We start from the raw sequence: 13,631 nt of genomic DNA on the forward strand, positions 1-13,631 counted from the left end.
ACCATGTTCATCCTATTTACTGCCATGTTCTCGTCATCTGTCATCATAAAATATCATTCATCCATTCATCCATCCTTTACATCATCATCCATTCATCATTATTACTGTAACAACAAGTCTCGGTTTTATTGATCCAAAATAAATAAACAAAAAAGAAAAAATTGGAGATAAATAGGTAAGTTACAAAACGAATATCACTATAAAAGGGGAAAAAGACCGGAATGGAGAAACTACAAGATAAGCAGAGATAAAAAGTATATCAAGCATACTACAAACAAAGGCCTTCGTTGATGTTGTAATAGCTACGGAATAATAAAAAAGAAAAGGTTCCCAATTAATATCATTCATCAATTTTTGTCAAACGTATCTTTTTTTTTCTTTTTACCTTAAATGGTCAGTGATGCTAAGGAAAGGAACAGCAGTGTTGGAACAAGATGCAGATTCAAAATCAGCTTGACATATATCTATGAAAAGAAAAAAAAAAAGAAGATTAGTTTACTTATTTCCATCAAGGAGTGAATAAATTCAATTTCTTTTTTTTTTTTTTCTGCTTACCTGTTAATTTCGAATCATTATCCCTGATCCAATATTCAGTACCAGAGTGAAGAAAGCCCATATTCATAGGAGGGAGATGAGGAACCACTAATTATAAAATCATGAGTAAGATCCTTCTATTAATTATTTAATATATCTAACTATAGATAAACACTTACAATCAGATGCATGCACAGCACGAACCTTAGATACATTGGTTGACTTGACATAGGCAGCAAATTGTTTATTTCCAACGCGAGGTTCACCTAAAAGAAGAGATATGATCTATCAATCACCTTTTTTTTTCTTCCAAAGTAACTCTTATTCTTAGTTACCGTATGTATGAATTTTCAAGTTGGATGAAGAGATTTGTTTGATACGTTGATAAGCATCCATGGCTCCCAAGACAGCTTGAGCAGCTCCAAGTGAATGTCTATTATATATGTATTATTATAAAAAAAAAATTGATAAGGTTAAATAGAATGGTAAAAAAAAAAAATGGCTAATAGAGCTTACCCAGTGTATTGAATACCATAATCAGGATATTGAGAGACAAGGTTGCTTACTTCAGTGATTACTTTATCTTGGACTTCCAAGTAAGATTGGAGGAAACCCTATGCAAAGAAGAAGAATGAATATAATGAAATGCTAAAGTTGCCAAAACTTACAGCATGAACTTGAGCACCGTTACCAACAGGTGTATAGTCCGTCTTGACGAAGTTCATATCCTATTGTTGAATGCATTTCGAGAATGAGAAAGACAAAAGAGAAAGAAAAGTATGAGAAAAAAGAAATGCGTGAAGTAGGATGAATGATTTTGAGTTCCGCTTACCACGATGGCACTTCTGATAGAATTGGTACCTAAAGAGAAAGAAAGATGGTAAATTCATGCAATCATGATAAAAAAAAAAAAAAAAAAAAAAAAAAGGAGTGAAAATTACCTCTGAAGACGACAAAGATCATTTTTTGACTAGCGCTTGTAATGATATAACCATTTGTATCAGCCGCCAAAGTAGTGAAGGATGTTTCAATCTTAGCATCCGAGACTGCTGATTGACAATGAGGACAAACCCAAATATTCAATGGAACTACACTTTTACAATAAGCATCAGCCGCCAATTCAGCTCGCAAGTAGGCATCATCTACCTGGGATGTGGAAGCTTGAGTCACGCCAGCGTTAGAGCCAAAAGTAGTTACCGAAGTGTCATTCTTGGGTAAATCCAATGCCCATGGACCCACTTTTGCTGTCCCATTAGGTAAGGGACCGTTACTTTCACTGATCATTTGCTCCATAGACATGTTGAATGAAGGTATGACGCTAGCAGGTGCTACGCGATTAGGTATCAAAGGAGGTAAAGTACTGTTGGATGCATCAGCTTTAGAAACTGGACTATGAGTCTTTCCTAAAGGTACAGCTTGAATAGTAGGGACATATACAAGAAGCCATGTTGTCAAAATCAAAGGTAAAAGAACTTGAGTTTTCATAATAAATGATTGGAAGGGGTAGTGAAATGATCTTAGTGATTGTTTTTTTTTTTTTTTGACGTCTTGTTTTATAGGGTATTTATACTGATGATCTATGTGCGGAACACAGAAAAACCCTGCAAACATATGAAAAACATAATGTAACTCGGAAAGGGAAAAAAGGGAACTCACAGACTTTATCTCTGGACTCAGCATGATTTTGAATTTCTTTCTTTTCTTTTCTTTTCTTTTCTTTTCTTTTTTTTTTTTTTTTTTTTAAACTGGTGGATCTATTAGATACAATAGTGATGATCCATTATTTTATGAAATACATTCATATTAGAGTTACTATTACTATTGATCATCTATACAAAGTGATTGATTACCGTATAACCTTTTTTTCCCGCATAGTAAAGAATGACCAGGAGTCTCGACTATCATTTGTCCATATCAGATGAAAACATTAATGAATAATAACTAAAATAAGTGTACTGTCATTGGCGTGGCACAATTCAGGAACATAAAAATAAGACCGATGGATGATTGAGATTTGTCATTGATAAAAAAATTTACTATTGTTGCTGTAAATGATGAGAAAAAACTAATAAGAGAAGTAGATGAATAAGGAAGCTGAAATGAAAATGTTCAAATAAAGTTCAGGTGACAGGTAAAAATGTGGAGAAAATATCACCCTAATCATTTTCTTATTGGCCAAAAATTTCGAATTCAACAATAGATGAAAGTGTTACTCAATTTCTTCTTCATTTAATCTTTTTTTTTAATATCGATCACATTCACAACTTTAAAAAAAAATGCTTTATTTCATTGATTAGGTGTTAGTAGACTTCATTTGGTGTTACCACGGGATGAATCATTAGAATGAAACAATGCACAGCCTCCAATTATACTAGCAGTATATGTAAGTGTGTGAACGTCAACGGTCATAATAATAGACATACTTATAGAATGTCATTTTTTATGGCCCCAACCTTTGGTCATCGTAAAGCGTCACCCTCCACATCTTTTCTTATAAAGGTAATCCACATAAGCTATGCCTTAGTCCAGCATTTCCCATCTTTCTCACCCTTATCCATTGATTTCCATAAATGCAATTTCTGACCAAAGAGAGATAACGATGACCAAAATTTTAATAAAGATAACATCATAGGTTCATAAAAATGATGGCTGTGATCATGATGATAATCACATTCTTTTTCGATATTCAGGTACTGGATGTCGATTCCTCATTTGTTACCTTTCCTCTGTTCATCTAAATTCATCTATAATGTTGTCCAGAGCATACTAAAAGGATTTCGTGTCCCCCGAGACAAATCATCCATAATTCGATTCAAAATAATAATTAAAAAAAAAAAAAAAAAGACTTTTATTCATGTATCTATAAATAATAAAACTAAGATATCCAATTAACCAATAATATCCTCTGCCGTTCTTTCCTCTAAAATCTATTGGTAGTCGCGTTTCTAATAAAAGAGACTGGTTTCATTGTTCATCCTTGTCCTTTTCCAGAATGGTTTATTTAATCCAAGGTCTAGGCACAAAAAGAGAATATATGCAAAAAAAAAAAAAAAAAAAAAAAAAAAAAAGAGTGCCAAAGTTAGTAACAATTTAAGTATTTTCACTCCTCTCCGTCGTGTCCCATGACATTCTCTTCGTTACCTTTTTTTATTATTCCCGGAACCAGACTTTGTCAATCCCGTTTTGCAGTCTTTTACTCCCATCCTATTGGATTCAATACATTACCAGTACATGTTCCTCATCACCTTGCTAAGTTCCGTTCATGATATCATGTACCTATTTGATGCAGTTGAAAGAAGAAAAAAAGATGGATTGAAGAAGGAAAGAAAGCTGAAAAAAAAAAGAGTAGAAGAAAAAAATAGTGCCACAGTATTTTTATCTTGAAAATGCGGAGATTGAAGATATCACATCTCCTTTTTTGCTGCACTCTTTGATAACTGATGATGGTTTATGATGCATAATGATGGATGATGGATGATGATCACTGAATAGCTCAGGACGGACAACACTTGGATAGCCAACAAACACATATAGCCCCCTTCCCCCCCCCTTTAGTTAGTTCAGCTAGTATGCGAATAAACTTTTTATGTTCTCTCTTTTTTTTCCATGGATCACGCCAAATTTAGCGTATTTAACGTATTCAACGTATTTAGCGTATTGTTAGGATGAAATCAATCTTTGAAGCTGGCTATGAATCAGACTTTTTTTTTATTATTATCTTGCTATCTGTCAAAATCTTGACATTTGTCCAATTCACACACTTTGACCATTTCTCACATTTTTTATCATATTTATCAGTTTGATCCGTCTTATTTTCTTCTTGTTTATCATGATGATTAACCATAATCATCTAAAAATAGTCTTTAGGTTTTGTATATAAATACATCCAGTAGTTTATACGTTTTTCTCTCTTTGTCAAAGTTTTGTTATATCAAAATCAATAAAAGATTGTATAATCATCTTAAGTTTTATATTTATTATTTTATTTGATCATCATCAAGTGTGATCAAAGGTGAAGCGCAAGTTTATCGACCTGGATACGGGCTCTGGTTCATCTATCGAAATTCCTAACAAGTTACCTTTGTCAGCTAACACCACAGACGCATCCACCCTAAGCGAAATGGACGTTGCCTTGTCAAGAATTACAAGGAAAATCTTGTTGGGAGAATCAGTTGGAACAAATGTTTGATCGAAGGGCAAGCCAAGGGTCTCTTCAAGCGATATTCAACAGGATCAAGTTTACGAGCCAACTTTGGATCCACTGCTGCCAAGAAATGATGGTTTTTTTTTTTATGGATTTAGCTAGTATGAATTTACAGACATTACATACAGATCATACCACCTATTTTATGCGAATAAACTGTTTATAATCTCTGTCTCTTATTTTTTTTACATGGATAAATGGATGATGGATGATGGATGATGGATGATGGATGATGGATGATGAGTGATGGATGATGGATGATGGATGATGGATGATGGATGATGGATGATGGATGATGGATGATGGATGATGGATGATGGATGATGGATGATGGATGATGGATGATGGATGATGGATGATGGATGATGGATGATGGATGATGGATGATGGATGATGGATGATGGATGATGGATGATGGATGATGGATGATGGATGATGGATGATGGATGATGGATGATGGATGATGGATGATGAATAGAATGGATGATGTATAGAATGGATGATGAATAGAATGGATGATGGATGATGGATGATGGGTGATGTATGATGGGTGATGGGTGATGGTACAAAATCGATAAGAGATATGGTTGCTAAGCAACACTTTTTTTTATGCGTACGGGCTTTGAAAGGACATGATGGATGGAAACCCCAGAATAAGAAACCAGGAGAGAGCAAGATCATGAGGGGATAGCCCCAGATTTTTTATTGATGAATCTATCTGACGAATGATGATGATTCCCCGGAGAAAGAGATGGAAATAGTGGAGACAGCTTTGATTCTCGGTAACTCGTTTAAACGAAGAACATGGTTGTCACTATGAAGAATGCGGAAAGTACCCCGATGAGTTCCGAAAACCGCTACAGATATTATCCGAAAATGAAATTACATAGAAGGCATAGAAAAAAAAAAAGAAAAAAGGTGATTTTTGATAATATGGCTAAACGTTTTATTTCATATAAATAGTAATGATTGGTTATTGATATTAAAACCAAATCATTCAACTAACTGATCAAAAAAATATCTTTTTAAGGTTTGACTATTTCCTTTTTTTTTTCATTCCTGGTACCTATTTCCATGGTCAGAAACAAATAAGGGAAGAAAATCAACTGGCTCATATTTTTTTTTTCTGGAACTTGAACCAAAAAATTAAAAAGATTATGAAACGATGATATTTGATTTGCTAAATGTCAAAATCTTTTGACAGGAGGAAAAACGTTTGTCGAGGACATTTAAACTCAGGATCGATCGGATTTCTTGCCTGGACAGAAACCCATAAAATGGGATAGAAAAAGAGAAGGGGAAGAATTCTTTTTCTTTTCTTTCTTGTTTACTTTACTTTTTTTTTTATTATTTGATTTTTTGTAATATAATACGTTATGGCATCTGTTAGCGCAGCATTAAAATCTCGAGTTCGTCGTCCTGCCCTTTTGAATAAGGTGATGAAAGCTGAAGATACTGTACCTTTCTTCAAAGATGGTCAATACCTTGGATGGTCAGGATTCACTGGTGTTGGATATCCCAAAATGATTCCTATCGCTTTAGCTGATCATGTTGAAAAGAATAATCTTCAAGGCAAAATGAGATTCAACTTGTTTGTTGGTGCCAGTAGTGGTGCAGAAACTGAAGTAAGTTTTTTTTTTTTTTTATATATATTAAAAAAAGAAAAGAATGGAAAATGAAAAATTGACAGTTTCCTTTTTTAGGATCGCTGGGCTGCTTTGAATATGATTGATCGTCGTTACCCTCATCAAGTTGGCAAGAACATCAAGAAAGGTATCAATGAAGGTCGTATTCGTTTTGCTGATAAACACTTGTCCATGTTCCCTCAAGACCTTGTTTATGGTAAGGATATATATCGATCTACAACTATCTGATGGTCAACGATTAGATCCCCGATTAGCTGGTTGGGTTGATTTTTTTCATTTTTGTTGGGGTTGAAGATACTCACCACTTTTTTTTTTTTTTTCTATTGTCAGGTTACTATACCAAAGATAAACCTGATAACAATAAATTAGATGTAGTGATTGTAGAAGCTACAGCCATTACTGAAGATGGATGGATTGTTCCTGGTGCAAGTGTTGGTGCAACCCCTGAATTACTTCAAATGGCAGACAAGATTATCATCGAAGTGAATACCAAGATTCCTTCCTTTGAAGGTTTACATGATATCGTTGGTTGTAGTTTACCTCCTCGTCGTAAACCCTACTTGATTATGGGTGTAGAAGATCGTATCGGACAGGTAAGAAAAAGGGACTATTACTATATGAAGTAATGACACCACGGCAAACTCAAAAAAAAAAAATCCCAATCTGATTTTCTATTTTTAGTGTGCTATCCCTGTGGACACTGATAAAGTCTTGGCTATTGTAAGTCCGGTTCTTTTTTTTTTTTTTTTCTTATTTAACCTCTTTTTTTTTTTTTTTTTAATTAATATCATAGGTTGAATCTAACCGACCTGATTGTACTGGTCCTAATGCTCCTCAAGATGCCAAAAGTGAAGCTATAGCTAACCATTTGATTGAATTCTTGGAACATGAAGTCAAGATGGGTCGTCTTCCTGAAAACTTGCTTCCTTTACAATCTGGTATTGGTAATATTGCTAATGCTGTTATTGGTGGTTTGGCTAAATCTCGTTTCCAAGATGTCACTGTGTAAGTTTGATAAAAAAAAAAAAACGGTATTTTCAAACTATGTACAAAAGACTAATCTTACTTTTGTTTTCATGTATTCAGCTTTACTGAAGTCCTTCAAGATACTTTCCTTGAATTCTTTGATTCTGAAAAACTCAAGTTTGCTAGTTCAACTTCCATTCGCTTCTCTCCTGAAGGTTTTGAACATTTCTACAGCAATTGGGAAAAGTATAAGGTAAAAAAAAAAAAAGAAGGAATGGATATGTGATGATCATGTAACTCAAACAATGGATTCTCTCTGTCTTTTTTTTTTAGGGCAAATTACTCTTGCGTTCTCAACAAGTTTCCAACTCACCTGAAGTTATTCGTCGCCTTGGTTGTATTGCTATGAATACTCCTGTTGAATTTGATGTAAGTATATATAAAATAATCCCAGAGGATATGATATAGATTGATTGATGATTCTATTGGTTATAGATGTATGGTCATGCCAACTCAACTCTTGTAGCAGGATCTGGTATGTTGAATGGTCTTGGTGGATCTGCCGACTTTTTACGTAACGCAAAACTTAGTATCATGCACACTCCTTCTACACGTCCCAGCAAAAAGGATCCCAACGGTATTTCTTGTGTTGTCCCTATGGCTTCTCATATTGATCAAACAGAACATGATTTGGATGTGATTGTAACAGAACAAGGTTTAGCTGATGTTCGCGGTCTCTGTCCTCGTGAACGTGCTCAAGTCATTATTGACAAATGTGTCCATCCTGAATATAAGCCTTTGCTTCAAGATTACTTTGATATGGCTACTAAGAAATGTCTTGCTCGTGGTATGGGTCATGAACCTCAAATGCTTGATAAAGTTTTCAAAATGCACACCAACCTTTTGGAAAATGGAACCATGAAGATTGACTCTTGGTAGATTATTTGATTATCATTCTTCACCATCATATCACTAGTATCATCATCATCATCATCATCATTATTTATTATTATTATCTGTAGTGGATTATCTCCCCCTCCCCTTCAATTTGTCTATAGATTAGATTTAGAATTAGTTCCATTTCATTATTATTATTATTATTATTGTTATTATTATCATTCCTTTGCTTTAATCCCCTTTGTATATCTCTCTTCCTTGTATTATCCTTAATAAAGACCCAATTCATTCAACTCTATTGATTTTATTTTGCTCATTAGCTTTCAATCCAATTTCATTGGCTGACGGTGGTTTAAAAAGATTGAAGCTTCCTTTTTTTTTTTTTTTTTTCCCTTTTCTTTTTATTCTTTCTTCATGGTATCACATCTTCACCCAGGGAATACTTTGGCTTCATTATCATTGACTCATGTTCAGTTTGATCCTCAAGATTCTATAGCTTATATCTTTGCCTATATCACTCTTGCACCCATCGCCATCTTGGTCTTCTATGCATCAGTAGTGGTGTCACGTCGCGAAGTCGTTGGTCTTGTCATGTTATTTGGACAACTTTGTAATGAAGTTGTCAATGCTATTCTCAAAGAATACTTTCAAATAGCTCGTCCTTCTGGTAAATCATTCTTTGGGGAGGAGAAATAATACGGGTAGTTTCCATTTATTGAAACATTCATCTTCATTCTTTTACTTTTTATATAGTGAATCTAGGAACAGGATACGGTATGCCTTCAAGTCATGCTCAATTTGTATGGTACTTTGCTACATTTGGTATCTTGTATTTGATGAATCATATCAAATTAAAGGAATCAGCTTGGAAAATCATCACATACTTGATAATCGTGTTTATGGCTGTCATGGTTTGTTTGTCAAGGTACCAAAAAAAAAAAACATAAATAATTTATTTATTATTTATTTTTACTCAATATCACACCCGTATTATATATATATGATGATGATGATGAACAGAATTTACTTGGGTTATCATACTTCTGGTCAAGTGATGATAGGCAGCTTGGTTGGTCTAGTGTTTGGATGGATTTGGTATTTGGCAACAGAAGCTGCTAGACGGAGAGGTTTGATCAGTTGGTTATTAGATACATCCACAGCACGATGGCTTCTTTTACGAGATATGCGGGACATTGACAATGTATTGGAATGGGAATATGAAAACTGGATCCAATATCAACAAAATTTTTCCAACAAAAAGAAAAGCTAGTTAATACAATATCATATTAGAGTAGACACATATTGTAAGACAAAAAGGAATTTGACTTATCAATTATAGATAGATATCCATATTTTTTTTTTTTTGAATAATAAGATGACTCCATACAAAACACACCCATATATTATACGTTATCTTTAGAAATATGTTTGTAGAATTTAATCCATTCATTCATTAACTATTTGTATTCATCTTTTGTTTTATTGACTTGGTATATAAATAAGATCATTAAACACATACAAAAAAAAAAAGTAAAAAAAAAAAAAAAAAATACACTATAATATATAAATACTAAACTATTCTTCCGTTTTTAAAACATGTTCAGTTCCTTCATCCACAGGTTTAACTCCTTCCACCGAATTTTGTGCAGTACCATCACGAGTAGAAGTGGAGTTATTGATATGCTTGTGTCCAAGATGATTCGAAAGACGCACCATATCCACGGCTCTCTTGAAAGTCTTGCGAGCATTGAAATTACGACGAACATTGGGTAACAAATCGCGAGTTTCCAATTGAGTAGATACTAACCAAGGATGTTCCAAAGCTTCATGTACTGTCATTCGTTTCTCCATATCGATGGTCAAACAACGTTGAATAAAGTCCTTTGCTATGATCATTATTCATATATATATATCATGTTAGTATTTCTCTTTCTCTATTTCTATTTTCTTACCATCATCACTAACACCAACCCAATACTCTTCATCAAAAGTATAATCCGCACGAATAATGGCATTCATTTCATCTACATTGCTGTCTCTTTCGAAGGGAGTATAACCACAAAGGAGGAAATAGCAAATCACACCAATAGCCCATACATCACTAAAACAAAAGACAAAAAAAAAAAACAAAATAATAAGAATAAGAATATACCTTTGATGTTCGATATCATATATATTAACTTACACAGGTTTACCATGTCCTACTTTCTTAAAGATTTCAGGTGCCTAGATAGAAAAAAAAAAAGAATAGTTAATTTCAATTTACTTTCTTTCCCTTCCTCTTTTTATGTTACCATATAACCAGGAGTACCACAGGTAGTTCTTAATACATCAAACTTTTCACTGTCAATGATACGAGATAAACCAAAGTCGGCAATCAATAAGTCAGAGTCTTCATCAGCAGTACGGAAGATCAAATTTTCAGGCTACATTATACAAACAAGGAGTAAATCAGAAAAAAAAAAAAAGATGAATATTATGATACTTTTTTTTTATCCGATTAGTGTCAATAATGATGGTTTTTACCTTTAAATCTAATTTAGAGGATCAAAAAAAAAAAAAAAAAAAAAAAAAAGATAAAATACGATGAGTAAATTTGTTGGTCACTCTTCGTTCGTTAATTCAAAACATATTTTAAAAAATATTTTACCTCGATGCACAATACCATTATCATGCAAATAAGCTACAGCATCACAAATAGTACGGACAATATTGGCAGCATCACGTTCAAAATAGTTTCCTTTTTGACAGATACGATCAAAAAGTTCTCCACCTTGAGCCAAATCCATTACCAAGTATACTAAATAAATACAGAAAAAAAATCAATAAAAGAAATAAAATATATAAAATTTATGATAAAAAAAAACTTACAATTATTGAGAGTTTCGAAATAATCCACCAAACTCAAGATATTTTTGTGACCTTGAGATACTTTTCGCATAATGTTGATTTCATTACGGATCATATGTTCACGTCCTTCCATGAGTTTCTTATTAATAATTTTGACAGCATAAAACTTGTTGGTTTCAATCTACAAAATAAAAGAAAAAGAAAAAGAAATTATTGATAAAGCTTTTTTTTTCTCTTTGTTAACTTACATGCATAGCCTCTGAAAAGAAAAGAAAAAAATAAAAGAATATATCATAAAGTAGTTAGTTAGTTACCAGGAAAAGTGCAGCTTTATTTTCAATTATTAGTATTATTTATTTATTTTTTTTTATTTTTTTTTTTACCTTTGACAGTAGCGTAAGTTCCATTACCAAGAATCTTTCCTGTTTTATATTTACAAGGTACAGTAGCAGGAGGTCGTCGTGAAGCCATGATGATATAGTTTGAAAGGTCAATAATAAATAATAATAATAAAAAAAAAAGAAGGCTAAGCAAAAAAGAAAAACAAAAAAAGGATGATTCAAAAAATCCTTATACTTCAGGTTCAAACACCGGTGTCTTGTACTACTTTTTTTTTCCTTTCTGGATTGCGTTTATCCTCTTCTTTTCTGCTCTATGATTAGAGACTTGTTTGCATCAGTGTTCGAATAGATATGCGATGATCCTTTTTTTTTGTATGAGAAAAGGACAAATGCAATGATGGATGAGTTACCAAAAAGAAAAAAATCTCGTTTGATTCAATCTACGGATCTCTTCCCTTGGATTGTTCCCTTATTTACTCCACGAATAACATCACATGTCATCCTTTTTGCATTGATTCATCTATTCATTACTATTATCTTCAAAAAAGGGGGAATTAAAAAAAAGAATGAAGGAAAATAATGCAAATGTTGTCCATTTCAGTTGATTCAGTGTAAGAGGGATGATTCTGATTTGTCCTTTTTCCTTTCAAGCACATCTCTCTTTCTTTTTTCTTTAATGATGATGATGATGATGATGATGATGATGTATTAACTGATATATATTTTTATTTTTATTTTCTAAATATGTTATCTACTTGGTATTCCAATTTGATTTTCCCTTCGCTCTTAGTTTGATGATTTTCCCTTCACGCCCAAATTTATTTTTTTCTTCGTCTATTTTTTTTTTATCTCAATTTAAAGTGAATAAACTGTACCTTGGCAATTATTGAATTGAGACAAGATACAACCTCAAAGTGATGAAGGACGATCATGAATATGATTCATGATTATTTGATCCAATAATGTCATTGTTTCCTTATTCTTTTTTTTTTTTTGTTTTTGTTTTTGTTTTTCTTTGTCATGGTCCCGAGATCATATCAGACACCTTTGATCCTGTGCAACTCTTTCCAAAAAAAACAACTTCCTTTTTGGGAATCCGAGCCATTTTTTTTTTTTTTCTAGTGAATGAAGCGGTAACTGAATTACTTTCCATATGCGTGGAAAAAAAAAGGGGGAGAAAAAAAAAAGATAAGTGTTTCTTATTCTTTCTTTCTTGTTTACATTGAAAATGTCGAATCCAATAGTAGACAATGTCGAGTACTTTATTGAACAAGAAGAACAATACGATCACTTGAAACGTTTAGAATCATATCAACAGGACGACCATCACCCTAGTTTTCCCTTTGGCCTTCATTCACTTCATACTTATCACCACTATGAGAATAACAGTATTCGAACCTCTTCAAATAGTCTTGACACAACCTTACAACAACAAGAAGAGACAATAGAAGAAGAAGAAGTAGAAGAATCCACTTATTTGGCAAAACGTTGGCATTCCTTGATGAGACGCATGTCGGTGACTATCCAACGTGACGAAGGTACTCCTGATTTTGCTATCCGTAGTGGTACACCTCTACAACCTACTGAACATGAAAAACAACTTATGTTGGCCATTCCTATTCCTCCTACCATGGATGATCATTTACCGTCTATTGAAGAAGTGGTTCAAGAAAATGCCCGGGCAGCCAAACTAGCCGAATTAAAACCAAGTTATTTTGAACACCCATTCGAATCGGATGATCATGCATCGATCGATCAAAATATGCATTATACTCACCATCAGGATCACAATCAACAAGATAGTAATAGCAATTATTTTATGGATAGCAACAATATCGGTAACAATGATGACAACATCAGTAGCACTATTGTAGATAATCTCGGTATAAGTAACGCTAGCAATATGACAACCACTAGTCAGTTCACAAAAGCCACATCATCACACCAACAGCCTGATTTTAATTATACTCATCCTCTGGAACGTCCTCGACCATTAATATCCAAGTGGTCTTCCAGTAATGACAGTAGAAAAGTATCACCTGATCCTCAGCATGCTCTACATTTGCAACCTCATTTGAAGCCTTATTCACCAACAACGAATAATATCACGAGGGAAGATAGTGACCAACAACGTAAGTAGATGATTTGTCAAAGTTATATTTAAAAAAAAAAGGTACGTCCTAGTTACTCATA

At 33.3% G+C, this 13,631-nt stretch overlaps 4 protein-coding genes across 4 annotated transcripts; 2 read left to right on the top strand and 2 right to left on the bottom strand.

Annotated features, from left to right (window-relative positions):
* Positions 1–105: 105 nt before the first annotated feature.
* BX664DRAFT_341161 (lipase) lies at positions 106–2,055 on the bottom strand. Its single transcript, XM_051546945.1, has 9 exons — positions 1,476–2,055; positions 1,367–1,395; positions 1,203–1,262; positions 1,051–1,148; positions 870–967; positions 714–800; positions 556–642; positions 386–464; positions 106–302 (listed from the first exon to the last, which is right to left on the bottom strand). Exons 1-9 carry the CDS (start codon positions 2,017–2,019, stop codon positions 269–271), a joined length of 1,116 nt encoding a protein of 371 aa, XP_051397283.1. The 5' UTR covers positions 2,020–2,055; the 3' UTR covers positions 106–268.
* Positions 2,056–5,793: 3,738 nt separating this feature from the next.
* On the top strand, positions 5,794–8,425 carry BX664DRAFT_341167 (acetyl-CoA hydrolase). Its single transcript, XM_051546946.1, has 8 exons — positions 5,794–6,363; positions 6,442–6,580; positions 6,715–6,977; positions 7,066–7,104; positions 7,178–7,389; positions 7,471–7,603; positions 7,684–7,779; positions 7,846–8,425. Exons 1-8 carry the CDS (start codon positions 6,115–6,117, stop codon positions 8,287–8,289), a joined length of 1,575 nt encoding a protein of 524 aa, XP_051397284.1. The 5' UTR covers positions 5,794–6,114; the 3' UTR covers positions 8,290–8,425.
* A 240-nt stretch (positions 8,426–8,665) lies between these two features.
* On the top strand, positions 8,666–9,817 carry BX664DRAFT_341171 (PAP2 superfamily-domain-containing protein). The gene is made up of 3 exons (XM_051546947.1): positions 8,666–8,914; positions 9,001–9,172; positions 9,268–9,817. Exons 1-3 carry the CDS (start codon positions 8,839–8,841, stop codon positions 9,515–9,517), a joined length of 498 nt encoding a protein of 165 aa, XP_051397285.1. The 5' UTR covers positions 8,666–8,838; the 3' UTR covers positions 9,518–9,817.
* BX664DRAFT_341174 (kinase-like domain-containing protein) lies at positions 9,770–11,621 on the bottom strand. Its single transcript, XM_051546948.1, has 9 exons — positions 11,481–11,621; positions 11,346–11,356; positions 11,119–11,278; positions 10,898–11,047; positions 10,774–10,781; positions 10,542–10,673; positions 10,433–10,473; positions 10,200–10,348; positions 9,770–10,133 (listed from the first exon to the last, which is right to left on the bottom strand). The coding sequence occupies exons 1-9, from the start codon at positions 11,566–11,568 to the stop codon at positions 9,823–9,825; spliced, it is 1,050 nt and encodes a 349-aa protein (XP_051397286.1). The 5' UTR covers positions 11,569–11,621; the 3' UTR covers positions 9,770–9,822.
* Between the last annotated feature and the right edge of the window lie 2,010 nt (positions 11,622–13,631).

Source organism: Halteromyces radiatus (genome assembly GCF_025201355.1).
Source record: "Halteromyces radiatus strain CBS 162.75 chromosome Unknown BX664scaffold_8, whole genome shotgun sequence".
In the NCBI taxonomy this organism is placed as follows: Eukaryota; Fungi; Mucoromycota; class Mucoromycetes; order Mucorales; family Cunninghamellaceae; genus Halteromyces; species Halteromyces radiatus.